The sequence below is a fragment of the Carica papaya genome, chromosome 3 (genome assembly GCF_054855325.1).
Source record: "Carica papaya isolate Zhongbai chromosome 3, ASM5485532v1, whole genome shotgun sequence".
Taxonomy (NCBI): Eukaryota; Viridiplantae; Streptophyta; class Magnoliopsida; order Brassicales; family Caricaceae; genus Carica; species Carica papaya.
The window spans coordinates 25,140,851-25,167,116 of NC_142311.1; the positions used below are offsets into that span (position 1 = coordinate 25,140,851).

General features: G+C 36.3%; 2 protein-coding genes across 8 annotated transcripts in view; one reads left to right on the top strand and one right to left on the bottom strand.

Moving 5' to 3' along the window:
- The first annotated feature begins 21,515 nt into the window (after positions 1–21,515).
- The window catches only part of LOC110807703 (Peptidase C13 family), a 60,021-nt gene continuing 55,270 nt past the window's right edge, over positions 21,516–26,266 (top strand). For 4 of the 7 annotated variants that reach the window (XM_088216319.1, XM_088216317.1, XM_088216321.1 and 1 more), the window contains exon 1: positions 21,525–22,075. The gene's annotated coding sequence lies outside the window, so the exon portion shown is untranslated. Of the gene's footprint in view, positions 22,076–26,266 lie in introns of all 7 variants that reach the window. The other 3 variants (XM_088216325.1, XM_088216323.1, XM_088216324.1) reach the window with 3 other exon arrangements.
- LOC148267367 (uncharacterized) lies at positions 23,492–26,108 on the bottom strand. The gene is made up of 6 exons (XM_088216086.1): positions 25,728–26,108; positions 24,894–25,616; positions 24,529–24,723; positions 24,364–24,433; positions 23,995–24,083; positions 23,492–23,635 (listed from the first exon to the last, which is right to left on the bottom strand). The coding sequence occupies exons 1-6, from the start codon at positions 26,106–26,108 to the stop codon at positions 23,492–23,494; spliced, it is 1,602 nt and encodes a 533-aa protein (XP_088072212.1).

The following is a 26,266-nucleotide window of genomic DNA, read 5'->3' on the forward strand; positions in this document are numbered from 1 at the left end:
AAAATATATTTGGAAAAATAATGTTTATAAGAGGAACACTTTACAAGAGGATAATTATTTATATATTATTTTATTAAATTTAAAATTTTAAAATTTTAAAATATTTTATAATATAATATAAATATAATAAATTAACAATATAAATTTAAATACACACCATTTTTTCCATACATATTAATTGTATTATAATAAAAGTAAGTTCCTTTCCTTTATAACTTATTTTCTTCTAATCCTTTAGCATCTAAGTATCAATTTGACAGCTTCTTGAACCCAGAATTTGCAGCAATCTCCCTGAACCGAAGTTCTCTTGCTGTTGCACCTGCTATCAAGGCTGTGCAGGTAAAATTCCAGTTTTCTGTTTATTTCCTCACCTAAACGTTATGCTATCTGCAGTCTTCTCTAGTTAGTGATTAGGATAAGTTGTTAGGATGTTAGTAATTTGTTAGGAATCAATTAAATAAAGCTAAACGCTTTTAAAAACTAGATATTAATTTTAGTTTTTGTAACAGTGTCACCGTGTTGCATGATCTTTCCTTCAAGCCTTCAACCCACCATCTCCTAATGTTTTCCCAGCTCAAATATGTAACTTCTTTCCAAGTAAAATGGATAATAGTCTAGTATATGCAGATATGATTTTGAGATAATATTCATTCGGTAAAATCTCTTCAAAATCTAAAAGAAAGTAGTGTTTTAAAATGAAAAGGGTGAGTGAGTTATTATTGCATTCTTTAATGATTTTATATGCTATTTTTCGTTGATTTTAATAATGAATGTTCTATTTAATTTAAACAACGGAATGAATAATGCTGCAGGAAAAAAAATAGAAAAAAGGGGCTATGTCGAAGGCTCAATTGCTTCTGTCAAACATATCAGGCACCAAAGTGCCACTGTGTGGTACCACACGGTTTTGTCGTGCTGGTTCGCGGAGGAGGCGTTTTTCGGGCATCCACAATTTGCTTGGTACGTCTCTAGCATAATGCAGTCGTGCAGTTGCCGAGCCAGAGAGTGCAGAGAGAGTTATCGGGCATCTGCAGATGCCAAAGAAAATGGGACATACGCAGGTGTGCCACCGCACAACAGTCATTCTCCCTTGGGTCGGTTGCCTGTGCAACAGGCCGGCGGGCCGTGCTGGCCGGACAGGCATAAAAATATGTCAAGGGACCTTCGCAGAAGCCCACTGAGTGACGGGCCCAGCAAAAGGAATTTCTCTTGAGCTGGATGTATTAGATAGACGCGGGGGGGGGGGGGGGCCTCTTGGGAAAGAAACTAGAAAACTAATAAAATTTGGAACTTTGAAAGATATACATTGTTATGAAATTTGGAAAATAATAATGTGATTATAAAGATTATAAGTAAAGAAAATTAATCTAGAAAATATAAACTAAAAGACAATAAGAACAAAAGCAAAATGATTTAGAACACTAAAATTAACTGATAAGATAATAAACATAAAAAATAATAATAAAATATTAAAATTAACAATAATAAAATTTTAGTAAAATAAATAATATACTTGAAATTCTAAGGGAAATATTAATAAAAATACAAAGTTTAGTAATTAAATAAGGCAAATTAAAAATAAAATTTAAGAAAAAAATATTAAAAGAGTCTAAAATTTAAATAACAAAGTGTCTACTTAAACCCAATTTACTAATTTCCTTGGATGGATATTGAGGTAATAAGAGAGCAACTAGAGCTTAGTTGTAATGTTGGATTCTAATTTTGGGAGCTTGTTGAGTGGTCTGAGGACTCTGAATTAATTATTATTCATGGTCCTAAAACTCAAGAATATGAATGATGGTGACTAAAGTAAAAATTGGGATGGTAACCGAAGAATATTTATGTATTCTTTTATGATATTGTATTGTAATTTGTTGATTGCGCTTCCATCCTTAACTAGTTGGTGATTTGGTGCCCTCTTTGAAAATAACATAAGCAGTTACACATATAGGTTTGTAATCAATGAAATATAAATTATATTTAATAACTAATCATAAATTTATTGAATACAATATTAAGCATCACTGATAATTGAATGAGTTATGTAAACACATTGAATACGGTATTGGGCACTAAGTAACGGTTGCATTGTTATTGTAAAAATTGTATACTATGGAATTATGATTTTATTGATATATCATTGTTTTTATTTAAATTTTGCATTAAGGAAATATTTTCAAAATATATTTGTGTTACTTTTGTAATAAAATTTGATACAAATGTCATTTTATTGAATTCAACACATCTTAATAAAAAAAAAGTAACATAAAATTAAAACTACATATCATTAAAAGATGATGCAGTTATAACGTGATTGAGAGATCACTTGATAAAATATTTAATTCTTTAACTCACTTTTTCTTTGTATCTAACGTGATTGAGAGATCACTTAATAAAATTTTTAATTCTTTGAAAATTAAACCTACATACCATTAAAAGATGACACAATCATAACGTGATTGAGTGATCACTTGATAAAATCTTTAATTCTTTGACTCACTTTTTCTTTGTATCTAACTATTATGCACAAAAATTTTAAAATTTTAATTCATAGAGAACTCATATGAAATGAGAATTATGCTCATTTAATAGATGAGAGAAGAGGCCAAAACACATTCATGATAATTGAATATGTTGATAGTCGTTTCTATTATTATACTTTAATTCTTATAAAATATAATAGTTGTATAGTTTATTTTAAGATTATCCACTCTATCAAAGTATATTTTCCTTTATAATAATAATCTATTATTTTAAGTGTTCTTTCGATTAGTTCCAACCGTTATCAGTGGATGAGAAAAATAGAACATCAAATTAGTGGGTCATCCACTTAATTACTGGAATTAACATTCTTCTACTTGACCTACTATACCAATTATAAATACTATAATAATATATATTTTTATATTAAAAATATATTTATTGATAAATGAATTTGATACGTGATTCCGATAAAATCAGCCAATAAGCCCAAATTTATTATATGTTAATATTGAAATAACTTACATTATAAATGTGAATTATAGTGGTCACATGACTTCAACGTCACATTTCCTTATATACACCATACATCAATAACATTTATTAATTCAGTCCATAAAGCTAAAATAACTCCTATAATTTGTCCTGTCAAAATATTTCTGGTTGATTAAATACTAGATTGTGCATCCATGATTTAAAGATAGGAAAAAATACAAACAAATTTTAATATGCAAAAATATAAATTATTCAACAATTGAAATATCCATCATCATATTATGGATTACTCAAAAGACTCAACCTTACAACATATTCTACATATGTCTTTGGAGGTAGTCCTTTAGTCAATCGATCAACAATCATAAGTGTTGTATCGATATTTTTAATAGACACTTATTATTTCTAGACTTTTTATCTAACAACTAAATACTTTAAGTCTATGTATTTAGATCTACTAAAATAATTGTTATTCTTAGATAATAAAATAACTACGATATTATCATAAAATATTCTCAGTGGCTTCACAATAGAATCAACAACACCAAGCCCTGAGATAAAATTCCGCAACCACAAAGCATGACTTGAAGTTTCAAAACATGCTATAAATTCAACCTTCATTGTGGATGAGGTAGTAATAGACTACTTTATACTCTTTCACGAAATTACTCTATTTACTAGCATAAAAACAAAACTTGAAGTATACTTTAAGTTATCACGACAACCACCATAATTCAATTTCGAGTATTCAATCACCTCTAATTGTTTTAATATTTTATATGTGAGCACATAATTGTTTATTTCTTGGAGATACCTCATAACATTCTTTGAAGCTTTCTAATATTCAATTCCTAGATCACTTCGATATATTTTCAATATACCAACAACATCGTTGATATCTAGTCTAGTACAAGTTTGAACGTAAATTAAACTTCCCACAGCAGATGCATAAGGAATCTTCTTAATTCATTCCCTTTTTAAGTCATTCATTGGTCACTAGTTTTACTTAATTTGTCACCATTCAAAATGGGTGCAATATTAATTGAACATAACTACATATTAAATCTCACTAAAATTTGGTTAATATATCATTTTTGAGCCATACCTAATAATCATCGAGATTGATCTTTGAAGATTTTTATTCCAATATCAACCATTTGAAAGTTTTTTATAGAGATATTTCTTAGTTTTATATAACAAATCAAAATTATTACTAGTTAGCAAAATATCATTCATATAATATTATAAATATAAACTTACTCCCACTAATTTTCATATATATGCACTTATCAAAAGTATTTTTCTTCAATCCAAAAGATGTAATGGTATCATTAAACTTTATGTACTATTGTCCAGAAGTTTGTTTAAGACCATAAATGAGTACCTTTAATTTGCAAAGTAGGTTTTCTTTTCCTTTAGGTTGTTCCATATAGATATCTTCATCCGAATTCTCATTCAAGAAAGTAGTTTTTACGTCCATTTTATGCAATTCTAAATCAAAATATGCTACAAGTATCATAATGATTCTAAGAGAGTCCTTTTTAGAAATTGAAGAGAAGGTATCTCTATAACCTAGTCTAGCTTTAAATTGTTTGATACTACCTTTAACATCGTGTTTGGTCTTGAAGACCCATTTCGTAATGACCCAGGAAATCCAAAAGAAAATGCATATAAAAATATGAGTGCGGAAGCGAAATAAAAGATTTAGGTTAATATCCCTTACACACTAACTTAAAAGTACTAAACAATATTAAAGAATAAGTCTTCTAAAGGAAATACTAAAAATGAAAGAAGTATAAAGAAAACTATAAGACATCTAACGTCTACTCGCCGTCTTTTTGTGGATCGGGCTCGGAAACCAGGTCCTCCTGATCTAAAATAGTTAAATAAGGAATGAGTTACACTAGCCCGGTAAAGATATCACACTATTCACCGTCACAGAAGTAAAGGTTGGTAGAAAATTAAAATAACCAATGGAGTAGTAGATTTAAACAAATTCATTTATCAATAATCAAATCATTTACCGCCCACTTACCGCAGTGAGATCTATAAAAAAACAACCTATGGAAACAATAATGTTATAAATATAATGAATTCATATATAATCTGAAATATAGCACATGTCATACTTTTATATTCAAATTATCAAACAAAAATTGTTCCTTTTTATCAGCCTACTAGTATCCATGGGGATCCATAGGGGTCCCCGCTACACGTGAACCATTCCCTTTAAAAAACTTAATTCTAGGGTCGTTCCCATACCCCGTCCGGTATGAGTGCCAAAACAATAAACCTCAATACCCCGTCTGGTATGAGAGTGAAGCGGGCTGTCCCCATACCCCGTTCGGTATGGGTGCCAAATGACCAAGTCTCCATACCCCGTCCGGTATGAGACAACGTTCACGGTAGGGTTCCCTATGAACCTAGTCTGTCCACCATCTCCTAGGATATCTAGTAAGGTTGTCATCTTATCCATTTATCAAATCTCATCCCATTCCTATTTGTCCTTAGTCTCCGTTACCAACTCAAACATGAATGCATACACAAGTAACGTGCATCCAACAAAGCAAACATATCTTAGATTCCTAAAATCAAACAGTAGTGAAGTAAGCAGTGATACATGCATTCAAAATTATAGAATAAATAAACTAGATACCATAATGCATTTAAACTGTAAAATAAATCAAACAGGAATTAACAGATAAATATGTCCGGTTCGGGCTCCATTAACAACCATAATTAATTATGCATATCTATTTAATTTGTACAAAATACAGTATTATCATTTATTCAGACTTCAATTCTATGATAGGAAATAGGGTGAGGGGTCCTTACCAAATTTGACACCAAACCCTAGATTTTCACTACGCCTACGGGCGGTACCTAAGTTCCTTGAATTTTTTTTCGGAAACTGAAACGAGCTTACGGTACCTACACATGTCCTAAATAACCTAAAAATCATACCTAGGGCCTATTCGGCTAATTTTGGAATTCTGGCATGGCAACTCCGCCGTGCTCCGGTGCGGCGGTGATCTACCTCAGCTTGGCTGTTTTCGATCGTTTTTGACCAAATTCAGCCAAACTTACATCGGTTCCTGTGCGAAAACACCCTTAGGGCCCTCGGTGGGCCGAAAAAATATAAAAAATTGAAACTTACCGGCGGTGGGGCTCTCAGGTACGGCGGCTCCTCCGGCTCACGTCGCAGTTTAGTGTTTTGCTCCGGTCAACCTATAGAGGAGGAAACGGTAATCATAAAGGTGAAAAAATCACGTCGAACGACAATCGAAAAGGGCTCCATTGGGGGCAAAAATCGAGACACCCCGCGGCGGCGCCACTAGGCTTGGGCGGCGTTTTCTGGCCAATTGACCGGTGCTTTCGCTCCGATTTAACCATAGGTGGGTTTAAAATCGAATTCTGAGCAAATGGTAGAATTTTTACCTTGTTTGACGGTCGGAATTTGCTCCGGTGCGGCAGCGGTGGGTGGTGGTCGGCTCTCCGGCGGTTGGGCTGTCTTCTCTAGCGAGGGGCTCTGGCGGTTAGAGTTTGGATTTGGGTGCGAATGAGATTATTTATAACCGCTTTTGATCTGAGCCGTCCATCGCATTTAATCTGTACCGTCCGATCGAACTTAAATAGGAAATAAATCTGGACCGTTCATCACGATTCAATATGGGTCGACCGTGCGCGATTAAATCTGGGCTGTCCGTGCGCGATGCAATCTGGGCCATCTGTGCGCATTTTTTATCTGGGTCGTCCGTGCGCACGGGAATGGATCTCAGCCGTTCGATCGTCCGCACGCAGATCACCCATGTGGTTCCCTTCCGCGTGGCCTCCCGTGTCAGCGTCTCTGCCACGCGGCGCTTCCTGGTTCGCCGGGGCTAATGACCGGGCAGATGACGTGGCGCAATTTTTTTAAATTGTGTTTTGACCCTCTATTTTTAATTTTTCTTTCAAAAATACCTTCAGAATTCAAATTTTCACCCTTTTTTTCTAAAATTGTTTTCAATTAAATACCTAAATAATTTTTACTCCTTTTTATTATTATTATTATTATTTCTATTTGAATAAATTAAATTAAATTAATATAAAATAAAATAATAATGAAATTAAAAGAAAAAATTTTCTTAGGTGTTACACATTTACAATCGACACTTACAATTATCAGGCAATTCGATAAGAACCCAAACAACATTGTGGTCTATAAATTTTAACTCTTCTTTCATAACTTCTATCTATTTATTAGAATTATCACTTTTGATATATTGTGAAAACGTAATTGGATCTGTTCCTATCCCATTATCAAAATCAAATTCTTGTAGATATAGCACATAATTATTTGATTTAGCAGATTTTCTTTTCCTTTAAAATCTTTTTAAAGGCATTGACTGGGGTTGTTTTATAATATTTTCAATGATGACATCTTATTATGGTAATGAGCCATTTCTGTTATGTTGCTCACTTTCTGTAACTTACTGAGAAGGTTGAGCAACAATTATTTATTGAGGAAAAAAGGATGGTGGGATGTCCACCCTTATTTCCTCAAGGTATACTTTTCTTGATTCTTCACTCCCACCAATTTTGTCATTCTCTAAGAATCTAGCATTATCGGTTTCAATTATTCTCGTACCATGGTTATGATAGTAAAATTTATACATTTTGTACTTATCTAGATAATTAATAAAATATGCAGATATTGTCATTGAATCTAATTTTTTTCTCACGATGATTAAAGATTCTTGCCTCCAATGCACAACCCCATATATGTAAATATCTTAAACTTGGTTTTCTATCAGTCCACAACTCGAAATGAGCTATAGATAATCCTTACTAGGAATTTTGTTTAAGATATACATTATGGTCTTTAAGACTTCACTCCATAAAGAAATAGATACAGAAGAGTAACTCATCATACTCATAACCATTTCCATTAAAATATGATTATGCCTTTTAGCAACATAATTATGTTGTAGCGTACCTGACATTATATATTGAGTACGAATGCCATGTTTTTCTAAGAATTTGGCAAAGAGACCCGGATTTTGTCATGAATCATCATATATGCCATAATATTTACCATATCGATAAGATCTCACAATCTTAACATTTTTATCTAATTATCTGTCAACCTTTGTAATGTATACATCAAATATGTCAATGCCTTGAGACTTATCATGCGTTAGATATATATAACCATAATGAGATAGATCATCTTAAAGTTGATAAAATATATACCTCTAGTAAAACAAGCAATGGAGAGTGGTCCACAAATGCCCGTATGAATTATCTTAATAAGCTCATTACTTCTTGTGACACATTTTTTTATATGTTTAATTTGTTTTCTTTTTATGCAATCTACATATACTTGGAAATCGGTGAAGTCAAGATTTTGTAAAATTTCATCATTCGCTTATCTCTCAATTTTTTCACTAGAAATATGTCATAGCCTTTTATGCCACAAAAATGAAGAATTTTTATTAATTAAGTCATGTTTTAATATTTGAATGTAAGATAACTAAAGTTTTTGCAAATTCATTATTCAGATAAATTTTATATAAACTATCATATAAAATATCAGAACTAACTTTTATTGAATTAAACACTAAACTTACGTTTTCATAACCAAAATAAATTAAATATCCAATAATATCTAATTTGGATAGTGAATTAAATTTTTAGAAATCGAATGTACATAAAAAGTGTTTAAAAAATTCACCTAATGACAAGTTTCTAATAGCAAGTGATAGTACCTACAACTACCACTTCTATTTTAAGATGGTTTTTTATATAGATAAAATTTTCACTTTCTTTCGGTTTTCGAATTGTAAAAAACTCATGTATTGAATTAGTAATATGAGTTATGCCTCTAGAATCAATCCATCAAGTATTAGAAAAAATTTCAGCAAGATTTGATTCATAACATACAAAATAAAGTTTTATATATTTCTTTTCGAACTAAGTCTTACACTTACTACATTTATTTTTTACATGACCTTTCTTGTCACAAAGTAGCAACTTAGAATAATTTTTCCATCATGACATTGGTTATTCTTCCCAAGTCTACTTTGTTTCTTTCGTGGAATGTTTTTTAATTTTCTGGATTTGCCTTTATTCTTCATAGCTCCATGAGTAACTGCAATGACAAAATTATGTCCACCTTACTTTAATTTTATTTTCTCCTGAATACATTTGTTAGTAAGTTCATTCATGTTCTGCTACTCATTATTAGTGTTATAGTAAATTTTGAATAGAATAAACTGTCAAAAAAGTGAGTTGATGACAAATTGTACTAATAATGATTCATCCATGTTCATGCCTAATGCCTTTTCTAAAACCCAAATTTTATTGTTTTTATTTTTTTTAATTATTTTAATTTTTATTAGAATTTTAGTTTAATTTTTTAATATTTAATTTAATTTAATAAAAATAAAAATAATAATAATGATAAAATAGGGTAAAATTATTTTTGGGATTTAATTGAAATTGATTTTGAAAAAAATGGGTAAAAATTTGGATTGTAGGGGTGTTTTTGAAAGAAAAATAGGAAACCAGGAGTCAAAACGCAATTTAGAAAAGTTGTGTCACGTCAGCAGCCACGTCAGTAGCCCTGGCCAACCAGAATACTCCGCGTGGCAAGGAAGCTGACGCGGGAGGCCATGCAGGACGGAGCCACGTGAGCGATTTGCGTGCACGCGATCGAACGGTCCAGATCTCACGCGTGCAGACGGGCCAGATCTCACGCGCACGGACGGCCCAGAACTCACCCATGCGAACGGCCCAAATTGAATCACGCACGGACGGCCCAGATCGCATCGCGATGGACGGTCCAGATTTGTTCCCATTTTAATCGTGATCGGACGGTCCAGATTAAATCGTGATGGACGGTTGAGATTAAAAGGGAAAGGTTATAAATAACCTCACCCACACCCGAACCCAAACCCTAGCCGCCAGTACCCTCGCTGGAGAAGAAGAACCAGTCGCCGGAGGAGCCGGCCGTCGCCACCCGCCGCCGCAGTGGAGGGTTTTTCGACCGCCAAATGAGGTAAATTTTCTCCTCTTAGCTAGTTTTTCGATGTTGGATCCACCAATGGCCAAATCGGAGTCAAACCATCGGCCAATTGGTCGAAAAATACCGCCAAAGTCCAGCGGCGCAACCGCGGCTTCTCTCGATTTTTGCCTCCGATGAGGCCCTTTCCGGTTCCCGTTCGATGCAATTTTTACACCACTGTGATCATCGTCCTTTCTCTACAAGTTGACCGGAGCAAAACATCAAATCGCGACTCGCGCCGAAGAAGCCGCCGCACCCGAGAGCTCCGCCGCCGGTAAGTCTCGGTTTTTCGTAATTTTTTAGCCCACCGAGGGCCCTAAGGTTGTTTTATCGCAAGAACCAATGCAAGTTTTGCCGAATTCGGCCGAAAATGGCCAACTCGAGGCGGATTGCCGCCGTGGGCGGCGGTGCCGTCACCAGAGCACGGCGGAGCGGCCATGCCGGAATTATGATATTGGCCGAAAAGGGGTCCTGGGTCTGATTTGAAATTTTTAGGGACACGTGCAGGTACCGGTAGTGCGTTTCAGTTTCCTAGAGAAAATTCAGAGAATTTAAGGACAGCCCGTAGGCGCATTGTAGAGCCGATTTCAGACCCCGAAACAGGTAAGGATCTCTCACCCTATTTCCTATCATGGCATTAAAGCCTAATAAATGATAAAACGGTATTTTATGACTTAATAGATATGTATAATTGATTAAGATTGCCAATGGAGCCCGAATTTGATATATTATCAGTCAGTTGTTGTTTGATCTATTTTACAGTTTAGAATACAGCATGGTATCTGATGTATTTATTTTATGATTTCGTATGCATGAATCACGGTTTTGTTTACTATAGTTTGAATTATTGTGAACCCATTGTTGTCTTGTTTGGTGTTCATTACTGTTTTACGTGTTTATATTTGATTGGATAATTGAGACCAAGGAAAATGGGAAAAAGGTTATATGAATTGATAAATGGATAATGTGGACAGCCTGACTAGATATCCTAGGAGATGGTGGACGGACTGGATCTGTAGGAAACTCTACCGGAAACGTGGTCTCTCATATCGGACGGGGTATGGAGACCTTATGTGTTTGGCGCCCATACCGGACGGGGTATGGGGATGGCTCGTTTAACCCTCATACCAGACGGGGTATTGAGGTTCATGGTTTTAGCGCCCATACCTGACAGGGTATGGGGATGGCCCTGGAATCAGATTATTAATGTTAATGGTTCACGTGTAGCGGGGACCCCTATGGATCTCCATGGATACTAGTAGGCTGGTAAAAGAAGAAATTTATTGTCTGATTATTGAAGTGCAAAAGTATAATGTGTTATGTTACAAAATGTATATGATTTTATGATGGTTATAATGTTATTGTTTTCATATGTTATTTTCACGAGTCTCACCGAGGTAAGTGGACAGTAAAGGTTTTGATCATTAATAAATGAGTTTGTTATAAATTATGCTCCATTGGTCATTTTTATTTTCTACCAACCTTTATTTCTGTGGCTGTGAGATAGTGTGATGTCTTTACTGGGGTAGTGTAGCTCATTCCTTACTTAACCATTTCAGATCAGGAAAACGTGGTTCCCGAACCCGTTCCGTAAGAAGACGACGAGTTAGACGCCAAAAGATTTTATAGTTCTATTTATAGTTTTTATTTCGAGTATTTCTTTTGATTAGCTTATTCTTTCATACGTTGAATATGTTTTTGGTTATTGTGTAAGGGATGTTAATCAGAATTTTTATTTCACTTCCGCATTTAGAACTTTTAATACATACATCTTCACTTATATTTCCGGAGCTGTTACAGTTGGTATCAGAGCTGCGTTCCTTGGACTCATCCCTTACACAAAAATGCTTAGAGAAATATCCATCGATAAATCGTTACTCAACTCTTCCTTGTGAAATGTAGTTGCAAAGAAATGAGGAGAGGAAGACCCCCACTAAACCGAGCAGCCCGGAATGATTCGCTCCGGGAAGATGTGGACATAATATTTGAGATGCTGGAAAGGATCATGGCCGGCCCAGCAAGGTCGAGAGGAGAGAAGGGAGTTACCCAAACCTCCCCCACTACCACGAGTTGAGCCACCGCTACAGCAAGCGGATCCCAAGCCACCCCAGCACGAGCCTGCTCCACCATAATACCACCCGGCACCATCACCGCAGTATGAACCGGTGCCCCAGCCACCGTACTCCCCGGCACCGTCACAGTACAATCTGGTGCCCCCACCATTTCAGCAGGTGCCACCACAGAGCCCCCCAATCTATCCCCAGCCAGGCCCAGTCCCTTTTCCACGGGACCCAGCTCCTTCCTTGATCGACCCAGGCTACATAGAGAGGTACAAGAGACTGAACCATTCCACTTTTGCAGAGGGATCCTCTTTCGAAGATGCCTAATACTGGTTGGCGGAGACTGAGAGAGCTTTCAAGACCTTGGGAGTGGTTCCCGAGCAGAGAGTTGCCCTTGCTTCCTACATGCTGGTAGGGGAAGCAAGTCGTTGGTGAGAGCTCAAGCAGACCACCCTGGAGCAGTTCTTAGCGGCCTTCCATGCGGAGTATCTCCCTGAGCACATCCGACACCTGAAAGAGATGGAGTTTGTTCAGCTGGTCCAGGGAAACATAACAGTATCGGAATATGCTAGTAAGTTCCTAGAGCTGGGCCGATACTTCCCGGAGACATTGATGGATGAAGGCAGGAAGGTTAGGAGATTCTAGTGGGGCCTCCGCTAAGAAATCAAGCAACGTTTATTGGTACTGGAGCTCAAGACATACTCAGCTATTCTAGCAAAGGCACAGATTGTGGAGAGGAGTTTCAACACCCGTCCTCAGTCAGCAGGGAGTCACCGACCCTTAGCTCCACCCCGTAGACCAACACCTACTGCGCCGGTCCAACCAAATAAAATGCCCAGACCAGTGATCCAGGCCCCTCCTTAGGCTCCAGGGGCAGGACGTGGAAAGATCTACCAGTACTGTGGCAGGGATCACGGGGACCGACCATGCTACCGCCTCAACAACACCTATCGCATATGTGGTAGTGCCCAGTACTATGTGAGAGAGTGCCCGAGAAACCAGAACCAAGGAAGACCTCCTTTTTAGGACAGGGTTTACAACCTTACCCAGCAGGATGCCGACGCCGATCCGGACGTGGTATAGGGTATGTACACTATCTGTGACCATATTGCTCATGTTTTATTTGACACTGGTGCATCGCATTCATTTGTTTCACATGTTTTTGCTTCCAAACTTAATGTATCACTTGATAAACTTGTTTCATTGTTGTTTGTGGCTACTGTTGGGGGTGAAACACTATTAGGAGAAGTTATCTACAGGGCTTGTGCCGTGGAGATAGCAAATAGGAGAGTGAGTGTAGACCTGATAGGGTTAGACACGGGGGATTTTGATATAATCTTAGGAATGGATTGGTTAGCGGCGCATCACGCCCCATAGATTACTTTAACAAGAAGGTTGTATTTAATCCTCCCAATGAGGAGCCATTTACAAATTAATAAAATCATTTAGCACTTATTCCTTGGTGGTAAGTTTTCTTAATTTTTTTAGTACCTTAATCTTGTTATTTTCTCTAACTAGGCAAGCCCAAGAAGGAAATTTGTATCCAAGAGATTCCGGTAGTCCGATACTTTTCATATGTGTTTCCAGATGAACTACCCGAACTGCTAGTGGACAGGAAAGTCGAGTTCACTATAGACTTACAACCAGGCACCCATCCTATTTCGGTTGCTCCTTACCGCATGAGCCGCATTGAGATGGAAGAGCTGAGGAAACAGATCACTGAATTACAAAACAGTGGTTTTTTAGACACAGTGTGTCCCCTTGGGGTGCCGGAGTCACTTTTGCAAGGAATGAAGATGGAACGTTGAAACTGTGTATTGATTACAGAGGATTGAAAAAGGTTACGATCAAGAACAAATATCCCCTTCCCAGAATTGATGACCTCTTCGATCAGCTACAGGGTGCATAGGTCTTCTCTAAAATAGACCTGCGATCAGGTTACCATTAGGTGAAGATAAGAACAGAAGACATCCCCAAGACGACCTTTCAAACTAAGTACGGACACTATGAGTTCCTGGTCATGCCATTTGGGCTAACCAATGCCCCGACAATATTTATGGATCTGATGAACAGAGTCTTCAGAGAGTTCTTGGATCAATTTGTTATCATGTTCATCAATGACATCTTAGTCTACTCAAAAAGCAGAGAAGAAGATGCTCACCATCTTGCCCAAGGTTTGCAGGTCCTCAGAAACAAGAAGTTATATGCAAAGTTGAGTAAGTGTGGATTCTGGCTTGAGCAGACCGCCTTCCTAGGACACATCATATCAAAAGATGTAGTATCAGTGAATCCTAAAAAGGTTGAAGCAGTACTTGGTTGGGAGAAGTTGACATCAGTTAAGGAAATCCGAAGTTTCCTGGGGATGACAGGTTATTACCGCAAGTTTCTTGAAGGATTCTCCAGCCTGGCAGCTCCTCTAACCTGACTCACAAAGAAGAATGCCAAATTTGAGTGGAATGAGGACTGCGAAAGAAGTTTTTCAGAATTAAAGAAGCGGTTGACTACTGCACCCGTACTAGCTTTACCGAGGGATCGGGGGGATATACAGTTTATAGTGATGCCTCCTATCTAGGCCTGAGTTGTGTCCTGATGCAGCATGAAAAGATCATAGCATATGGGTCCAGGCAGTTAAAGAATCATGAGAAGAATTATCTCACCCATGACTTGGAGCTTGCCGCAATCATACACGCCTTGAAAACCTGGCGCCACTACTTATACGGAGAGACCTTTCAGATCTATACCGATCATAAGAGTTTGAAATACATATTCACTCAGAAGGATCTCAACATGCGTCAGAGAAGGTGGATGGAACTCCTTAAAGACTATGATTGTGATATCTTATACCATCCGGGTAAGGGCAACGTGGTAGCAGATGCTCTTAGCAGGAAAAGTACATGTATCTTAGCCCATTTGATGGTTTCAGAATGCAGGCAAATTAGGGCCACATAACAAGTTCGACTTCAGGACTTGAGGAGAGTCACATGTTTGGGCTGCCTGACAGTCCAGCCCGAGTTAATCCAGAGAATAAGGCTTCCCAGTCAGTCGACCCCACCCTGGTAGCCTGCAAGAAGGATGCAGAACAGGGAGTGAGCTCAGAATTCTGAATCTCTATCAATGGGTTACTCCGTTTCCAAGACAGGGTGTGTGTCCCAGACGACAGTGAGTTAAAGAGAGACATCATGACAGAGGCCCAAAGCTCGAAGTTTGCCATGCATCCCGGAAGCACCAAAATATACCAAGGCATGCGACCCCGGTTTTGGTGGAATGGGATAAAGAGAGATATAGCCGACTTTGTATCCAAATGCTTGGTATGTCAGCAGGTCAAGGTAGAGCATCAGCACCCGGGTGGGCTACTTCAGCTGTTACCGATTCCTAAGTGGAAGTGTGAACACATCACCATGGACTTCGTAACGGGATTACCCAAGGCACGTTCAAGACATGATGCCATATGGGTAATCGTTGACCGGCTTACCAAATCTTCCCACTTCTTGGCCATCAGAATGACCGACCCTTTAAACAAGTTGGCAAGAATGTATATCCGAGAAATAGTCAGATTGCATGGAGTTCCAGTAACAGTGGTATCCGACAGGGACCCTAGGTTCAATTCTCGATTTTGGAGTAGCTTTCAGCAAGCCATGGGAACAAAGCTGTCTCTCAGTATTGCCTTCCATCCTCAGACTGATGGACAATTCGTACACTTGAGGATATTCTTCGAGCATGTGTCCTTGACTCCGGGGGTCATTGGGACGACCATCTACCCCTGATAGAGTTCGCTTACAACAACAATTACCAAGTAAGCATCGGCATGGCTCCATATGAGGCGTTATATGGGCGCCTGTGCAGATCACCAATTTATTGGGAAGAAGTGGGCGATAGAAGATTGTTCGGCCCGGAGTTGGTAGAGGAGACCACGTCTAAAATAAAAATCAGAAAGAACATTCAAACGGCTCAGAGCAGGCAAAAGAGTTATGCGGACACCTGAATATGAGATCTACCATTTGAGAAAGGCGACCGGGTGTTCCTTAAAGTCACTTATTTCAAGGGAATTAGTAAGTTCGGCATGAGGAAAAAATTGAACCCCCGATTTATTGGACATTTTGAAATCTTAGACAGGATTGGTACTGCTGCCTACAGACTAGATCTGCCTCCAGAGCTCTCCAAGGTCCACAATGTGTTCCACGTATCCATGCTACGTAAGTACAACCCGAACTCCTCTCATGTCTTGGTTCATGAACCGCTTCCACTCCAAGAGGACTTATCTTATGAAGAAGTACCAGTTGGTATCACAGACCGAAAGAGCAGGATACTCCGCAACTAGAAAATATCATTTGTAAAGGTCGTGTGGCAGAACCACACGCCAAGGGAGGCTACTTGGGAGGTAGAATCAGATTTTAGAGCCCAGTATCCCCATTTGTTTGACCAAGAGTAAGAGACAAATTTGGAGGACCAAATTTCTTTGAGGGGAGAGAGTTGTAACACCCAAATTTTATTGTTTTTATTTTTTTTAATTTATTTTAATTTATATTAGAATTTTAGTTTAATTTTTCAATATTTAATTTATAAGGTTTCGATTTAATTTAATTTAATTTAATAAAAATAAAAATAATAATAATGATAAAATAGGGTAAAATTATTTTTGAAATTGATTTTGGAAAAAAGGGGTGAAAATTTGGATTCTAGGGATGTTTTTGAAAGAAAAATCAGAAACCAGGGGATCAAAACGTAATTTAAGAAAGTTGTGCCACGTCAGCAGCCACGTCAATAACCCAGTCAGCAGCCCTGGCCAAGCAGAACACGCCGCGTGGCAAGGAAGCTGACGCGAGAGGCCACGCGGGACAGAGCCACTTGTGCGATCCGCATGCACGCGATCGAATGGTCCAGATCTCACGCGTGCGGACGGCCCAGATCTCACGCGCACGAACGACCCAGATCGCATCGCGATGAACGGTCCAGATTTATTTCTATTTTAATTTCGATCGGACGGCCCAGATTAAATCGTGATGGATGGCTGAGATTAACAGCGGAATGTTATAAATAACCTCACCCACATCCGACCCCAAACCCTAGTCGCCAGTACTCTCGCTGGAGAAGAAGAACAAGTCACCGGAGGAGGCAGCTACCGCCACCCGCCACCGCATCGGAGGGTTTTTCGACCGTCAAACGAGGTAAATTTTCTCTCCTTAGCTCGTTTCTTTATGTTGAATCCGCCTATGGCTAAATCGGAGCCAAACCACCGGCCAATCGGCCAGAAAACACCGTCGAAGTCCAGCAGCACCGCCGCGGCCTCCCTCAATTTTTACCTCCGATGAGGCCCTTTTCGGAGTTCGATGCAATTTTTACACCACTGTGATCACCGTCCTTTTCTCAACAGGTTGACTAGAGCAAAACATCAAACCGTAACTCGCACCAGAGAAGCCGCCGCAACTGAGAGCTCCACCGCCGGTAAGTCTTGGTTTTTTGTATTTTTTGGCCCACCGAGGGCCCTAAGGTTGTTTTATCGCAATTTTGATATTGGCCGAAAAGGGGCCCTGGGTCTAATTTAGGATTTTTGGAGACACGTGCAGGTACGGGTAGTGCGTTTTAGTTTTCCGGGAAAAATTCAAGAAATTTAGGGACAGCCTGTAGGCGCTTTGTAGAGCCGATTTCAGACCCCGAAACAAATAAGGATCTCTCACCCTATTTTCTATCATGACATTAAAGCCTAATAAATGATAAAACAGTATTTTATGACTTAATAGATATGTATAATTGATTAAGGTTGCCAATGGAGCCCGAATTAGATATATTGTCGGTCAGTTGTTGTTTGATCTATTTTACAGTTTAGAATGCAGCATGGTATCTGATGTATTTATTTTATGGTTTCGTATGCATGAATCACAGTTTCGTTTACTATGGTTTGAATTATTGTGAATCCGTTATTGTCTTGTTTGGTGCTCATTACTGTTTTACGTGCTTATGTTTGATTGGAAAATTGAGACCAAGGAAAATGAAAAAAATGTTATGTGAATTGATAAATGGATAATGTGGACAGCCTGACTAGATATCTTGGGAGATGGTGGACGGACCGGATCCGTAGGGAACCCTACCGGGAACGTGGTCTCTCATATCGGATGGGGTATGGAGACTTTATGTGTTTTGGCGCCCATACCGGACGGGGTATGGGGACAGCTCATTTCACCCTAATACCGGACGGAGTATTGAGGTTTATGGTTTTGGTGCCGATACCGGACGGGGTATGGGGACGGCCCGTTTCACCCTCATACCGGACGGGGTATTGAGGTTCATGGTTTTGGTACCCATACCGGACAGAGTATGAGGACGGCCCTGGAATCAAATTATTAATATTAATGGTTCACGTGTAGCGGGAACCCCCTATAGATCCCCATGGATACTAGTAGGTTGGTAAAAGAGGAAATTTATTGTCTGATTATTGAAGTGCAAAAGTATAATATATGTTATGTTACAAAATGTATATGATTTTATGATGGTTATAATGTTATTATTTTCATATGTTATTTTCACGAGTCTCACCGAGGTAAGTGGACAGTAAAGGTTTTGATCATTAATAAATGAGTTTGTTATAAATTATGCTCCATTTGTCGTTTTTGTTTTCTACCAACCTTTACTTCTGTGGCAGTGAGATAGTGTGATGTCTTTACTGGGGTAGTGTAGCTCGTTCCTTACTTAATCATTTCAGATCAGGAATACGTGGTTCCCGAGCCCGTTCCGCAGGAAGACGGCGAGTTAGACGCCAAAAGATTTTATAGTTCTATTTATAGTTTTTATTTCGAGTATTTCTTTTAATTAGCTTATTCTTTCATACGTTGAATACGTTTTTGGTTATTGTGTAAGGGATGTTAATCAAAATTTTTATTTTGCTTCCGCTTTTAGAACTTTTAATACATACGTCTTCATTTAAATTTCTGGGGCTTTTACACCTTTAGTTTTGTAGCCTTTTCAGACATGTTCAAAATGTGTTGTTCAATTCCTTTCTCTGACCATCATATTTCATCGTGGTCAATTCAGCCATTAATGTGTTTGTAAGAGACTTATTGGTGCATTTGAAACGCTTCTCTATAGATTTCAAAATTTTTGAGGCTATCTTAATTTGAAGTAGGGAAGTTTTGATGTTAGTGACAATAGTCATTCTCATAAATATAAGATTGAGTTTGTTTGACCTTGTCCAGGCTTTCATTTATTCCATTTACTCCTGAGTACTATCATCGGTAGCTTCAAGAGGTTTTTCAATAATTAAAACCAAGTCAATGTCTGATAAATCTAGTGAGAATTCGACTCTTTCATACCACTTTACAAAATTCGACCCATCAAAAGTTGTCACTCTATATGCAAAAGAGTACAATAAAGTGGGAACTGTAAAAATAAAATAATGCTTATAATAAGCCCTCAAATATATTTATAATATATAATTAAAATTTATAAATAATGAACTATTGATATCACTATAGTTTTTTTTTGGGTAAAATATTAGCATATCTAGTGTTCTCTCAAATGGGCTTAAAATACTTAATATTTCACATCATTTACATGTTACCTTTAGTATCTATCTAAATAATATAAAATAAATTATCAGTTTATAATTAATAAAAAGTTACTCTCCTTTGGTTAGTCTCAATCTCATAATTATAAATATATATTATTTATTTATAAATATTATTTATTTATAAGTCTCCTTTAATTTTTTTATATAGTTTAACTAACTTAAGACTCATCAATTGAAGTTACCAAAGTAACTCGCCATGTTAATAAATCTTAAATAATAAAACTACGAAATTTTAATTTGTATAAAAAAAATATACACATGTATATATATATATTTACATTATTAAATTAACTATAATTTATATATACATATATGTAAACTATTAGTATAAAAATATATATATATAATCTGTTACTATAATAATATATATATATAAATTGTTAGTGTAATAATATATATAAACTGTTAGTGTATTAATATATATATATAAACTATTAGTATAATAATATATACATATATATAAATTGTTAGTGTAATAATATATATAAATTATTAGTGTAATTATATATATATAAACTATTAATGTAATAATATATAAATATATAAACTATTACTATAATAATATACATATATATAAACTATTGCTATAATAATATATATATATATATAAATTATTAGTGTAATAATATATATATATATATATATAAACTATTAGTGTAATAATCTATATATATAAAATATTAGTATAATAATATATATATATAAGCTGTTAATGTAATAATATATACATATGTATAAAAACTGTTAGTATAATGATATATGTATATATAAACTGGTAGTATAATAATATATATATATATATATAAACTATTAGTATAATAATATATATGTATATAAATTGTTAATATAATAATATATACATATATATAAATTATTAGTGTAAAAATTTTAAAATTTGATGCGAAAGTCATTTTTTTTATTAAAATCAACACTTTTTAAGAAAAGAAAAAGTGACAAAAAATTAAAACTGTATACTATTCGAAAATTATGTAGTCATAGTGTAATTGAAAGACTCATTGAAAAAGTAATAAAAAAATTTGTGATTTTTTTATAGATGAGAGAATAGGTCAATGTATATTCATGGTATTGAATATTTCGATAAATGTTTTATTATTATATTTTAATTTTCATAAATATATTATAATTTTATAATTTATTTTAAAATTACTCACTTTATCAAAATATTTTTTTTTTATAATAATTATTTATTATTTTAGATATCATTTCAGTTGACTTCAACCGTTATGAATGGATGATAAAAATAAAATATCATATTAGTGAGTCATTCATTTAATTACTGGAATTAATAATATTTATTTTATGTGTCTTTTCAGTTAGTTTCAATCATTATAAGTAGATATATGAGAAAAATAAAATATAAAGTTAGTGGGACATCAACTTAATTATAGTATTATTGATATATCATTGTTTTTATTTAAATTTTGTATTGAGAAAATATTTTCAAAACATATTTATGTAACTTGTATTTTGTATTTAGATTATCTCTTTATTTATATATATATGTATAAATAACCGAGTGCTCAATATATAATTTTTGTATTTTATATTACCATGTATAATTCTGCTGCTATGTATATAAATATATATTTTATATTATGTCTGCTCTATTGGAAACTTTCCAATGTTTTTTTTCCATTACAATATCACAATTTATTCTAATAATATTAGGACTATTGATAGTGAATCTTCTCCAATAAAAGCATACTCATGTAATTTCACTCAAAATAAACTTCTTACCTTCACCAAATTACACAAGAAAGGCAAAAATGTTTCTTTCCTTAATAGATTTTTACCACATTTTTGTTAATACAAGCTCGTTTTGTAAAAGAAAAACAAAACAATATTCACGAAAATGTAAATAAGGCTGCATTAAACAACTACAGTTCTAATATTTCCTCACCCAAAATCTTATTTGGATCTTCCCCTTCTCTGATCCATTCCAGTCCCCTTTCTCTTGGCTAACTCACTTCCCCTTATTGATTTATTTATATATTTTTTCCTATGCCCGTCTCCCAATCATTCTCTCACTCATCAAACTGCAGAATTGCTCCCTAAAAAGAACCCTGTTCTTCTCAGTTTCACTCTCAAAGTTCCTCTTTTTCACTCTTCTCCCTCCCTTCGTTTGTACTTTTCAAATCGCTTCTTCTCCCTCGGTTCACCCTCTCTCTCTCTCTCTCTCTCTCTCTCTCTCTCTCTTTTCTCTCACTTCACCTCCTTCGGTATCTCTCTCTCAAATCCGATTTCCTTCTCTCTCCCAAAAAAAATTCCTTTGCTGCCTTTTTTATGCTCTTGTTAATAGGCAGTGACCCGGCCCGACCCGGCCCAATCTCCCTCAGCCCGCGCCCTTCTAGAGGAAAGGACTGAGGTAGAAGGGAAAATTGCAGAAGAGGCAAACTGAGCGTTGAAGAAACGGTATACTTCAAATCTCCTCTTTAATTGTTCAATTTTTGTATATTATAATCGGGAATTGTGTTTAAAACTGTGGGTTGAAAGTTGAGTAATGTGATTGATATCTGTTGTTTGGAGAAATGGAGCATGTAAGCAGCTATAGGACAACCTGACTTTCGTTGATCATCGTTTCATAATTTTGGAATTAGTATCTTGTTACGGTCCCCAATTTGACATGCTTGCTTTATCGAATGTCATAAGTTGGATGGAGAAATTATGTTAGATGAAATATTTTGAAATGCACAATATACTCGGATAAAAACCAAGGTCTGGGTGTCATGCTGCCTTCCTTGTATAAACATGGATCAATCAGCAGTTTAGAAACATGTATCAACTTGATGTTTTGTAGGAATTAGGGATTGCAATTTATTTGGATTTTGAGTTGGTCTACATTTTGAAAATGCAAGTTGTCTCACTAACTTCAATCATTTTTTTTTTGAAATGAAAAAGAGATATCATTCCAAAGGTACCAAGGGAGTACCACCCATTATACAAAATTTATAACTCAATCAAATGATTTAAAACTATCCCCAAATCCTCCAGGTCGTGTATATCATGTCCCAAGAATAAGGAACCAAAAGAATGAAACCATCTATTCTTAATGCTGTTAAAGTTATTTTCTATCCCATAAAAAACTCTCGATTTTTTTTCTTTCCACACAACCCACTTTAGTGATAGTGGAATCAGTATTAAATTTTTTTTCTTCTTACACAATCTAGCCCATGGCCACATTCGTCCTTAACTGACCCGACTATAGCCCATTTGGTTCCCAACATTCCATAAATGGAAGTTCATAGATCATAAACCAGCGGACATCACAATAATAGGTGGTTGCAAGATTCAGCATTACATTTGCACATATAACATCTATTAACCATGCATCTCCCCCTCCTCATGAGCGTATCTATAGTCAAAGCACTTCATCTACAAGCTTCCTAAACAAAAAAGGCTATTCTTGGCGGTGCTTTATTCTTCTATATTTGCTTGAACAGAAAAACAGATTCAGCTTTCACCTTCCCTCGCCCAAGGGGACTATACAGGGATTTCACAGAAAATATCCCATTTTTTTCCAACATCCATTGTTTATATAATCCTCCTTGACGCCCATTTTTAATTCAGATAATAAAAAATATAGTTGCTGAAAATCGTCAATCTCCCAATCATTCAAATTTCTCTTCACCTGCACATCCCACTAGTTATGGTCCCCATTTTCCACAAATGCCTCCCTTACTATCATATTTCTGTTATGAGCAATCTAAAAAATTCTTGGAAATTTATCTTTGAGTCTAACATTTCCAGCCCATATATCATCCGAAAATCATATCTTTAGTCCATTAGCAACACACCATCTAGAACATTCCTCAAAGGCCTTCTTGCCCTTTAAAATGTTCTTCCATAAACTACAGCCATGGGATCTTCCTTCCACACTCCATTCAACTCCTTCTGTGCTCGCTCCCCATCTAGCCCCCACCACTTTGCACCATAATCTGTCACATTCCCTACAATTTCTCTATAACTATTTTCCTAACAAAGCGTTATTCATTTGAACAATAGATCTCAAACCCAAACCTCCACAAGCCATAGGTTTTTTTACCTCCTCCCATCTTACTAAATGATATTTTCTATTATCCACCTCATCACCTATAAAAATCTGCATTGTATTGTTTCCAGTTTTTTTGCAACCTTGGATGGACACCGAAGATAGTAGATCGATAAATTAGCTAAAGTACTTTTAATTAGCGTTAATCTTCCACCATTTGACAGAAAGTTCCTCTTCCAGCCCGCCAATCTCCTCTCAAACATCACCCGGATCCCAAGTTCTCGAATCTTTATATTTTGCCCCCCAAAGGAAGACGAAGGTATTTCAAAGGCAAATTACCCACTCTACAGCCCAACACTTCCGCCAACTGTCTCTCGTCTCTCCTATCCCCAATTTTTACCAATTCCAATTTTGTCATATTAATTTTTAATCCTGAAACCATTTGAAAACAAAGAAGTATACATCGAAAATGAAGCATGGTCTCAACACTTGGTTGACAAAAAATGAGAGTATCATCTGCAAAAAACAAATGCAATACATCAATCTTAGTGTTCCCTTTGCCAATTAATACTCCTTTTAACATATTAAGTTCCTTTTTCCTTTCTAACAATCTATTAAAAGCTTTCATAACGATAATAAACAACAATGGAGAGAGAGGGTCACCATGTCTTAACCCACGGGAAGCCATAAAAAAAGAAGCTCCCCCATTAACCATCACAACAAATGAAGTAGTTGAAATGCACGGTTTCATCCATTTCCTCCACTGGTTTCCAAATCCCAATCTGCCCAACATATAGTCCACAAAATTCCAATTTACATAATCGTAAGCCTTTTTCATATCTAGTTTGCATAAAATACCTTCTCTTTTGTTACTTACCAACTCATCTACCACTTCATTCACCACCAAAACAGCATTAAGAATCTGCCTACCTTCAACAAAAGCATTTTGACTCTCCCCAATCATCTTCCCAAGCATCTTTTCCAATCTAGCCAAAGCCTTCGAAATCAGTTTATACAAACAGCCCACAAGACTAATAGGACGAAATTCTTTTATACTCTCTGTCCCTTCAACCTTTGCAATTAAGGTAAAAAACGTAGAGTTTAAAGCTTTGACAAAGGACCCTGAATAAAAAAATTCTTTAAATACAGCAACAATGTCTCCTTTAATAACTTCCCAAAATTCCTGAAGAAACCTCATATTGAACCCATCTGGTCCCGGAGTCTTATCTCCATTACACAAACAGAGTGCCTCATGGATTTCCTCCAACGTGAACATTTGCCAACATACCTGCTGTGTTTCTCATCCAGAGTTCTGAATTGAAGGTTATCCAGCCTTGGTCTCCATCTTACATCTTCTTTATACAGCTGTTCGAATTGGTCTTTTGCATGCTCTCTCATCTCCAAATTCCCTTTTATAATTCTATCATTATACACAAATTCTTCAATGCAATTCCTCTTTCTTCTATAATTTGCTAATCCATGAAAATAACTTGTATTTTGGCCCCCTTCCTTTAACCATTTTTCTCTAGAATTTTGGCGGCATGAAATTGCCTCCAGATTCAGTTTGTGAACAACCTTCCTCCTCATTTCCTCTTTGTTAATTCTGTCCTCCTCCCCAACAGCACCACACCCCTCAATTTTATCAATTTCTGCAATGCCCTTTAAACATTTTTTGAACTCCATATCCAATCTCTCATCCTCTTCTCTGGCCTGTACCTTGATTGCATTTTTAACAGCCTTCAATTTCTCAGAAAATACAAAGTTAGCCTTTCTTTTCACCCCATTCTTTTCCCATAGGTCTTTTACCAATTTCCTGCACCCCTCAACTTTTAACCACTTGTTATCAAATCTAAATGGAACGGGACTCCATTTAATTCCATCAGAAGAAAGACAAATTGGAAAATGGTCCGAGATTGGTCTTTCCAGCATTGACAGTTTTGCCTCTGCAATCTTCAATAAAAAGTTCTGTGAAATGAAAAACCTGTCAATTCCTGAACATGTAGGATTGCTCCGCATATTAGACCACGTTCACTGCCCCCCACCAAAGGTTAATCTACCAAAATTAAGACCATCTACAGCCCCCAGAAACTCCTCAATTTCATTTACACAGTTGCCATTTCCTGATCTCTCTCCTTTCTTAAGAATCATGTTGAAGTCCCCCCAAACCACCCATTTTTCCCCCCATCTTCTGCTGCAACTTTTCAGCTCTTCCCATAGTCTTTTTTTCTCCTCACCCGAAGCCCTACAATAGACACCAGTGAAAGCCCACCAATCCAAACCTTCCTCACAGCATTCAAAGAAGCAAGTGATTGAAGTCTTCCCCACCACTACCTCCTTGCACTTATATTTCTCACCCCTCCACATAACAAGTATTCCTTCCGCCACCGGAAGAAAGTTCCAGCATATATTGCTCTCCCCCCCAACACTCCTTACCGCTTTCTCCTTAATTATCTCCATTTTTGTTTCTTGAATACAAGTCACATCCGGTTTCCACCTTTTAATACACCCTCTAATGACATTTTACTTATTTCTATCATTCATTCTCCTCACATTTCATGAAATTATTTTTCCAATCATGATTAATTAATTAATCCATTTCCTTCCCCTCTCTTCTC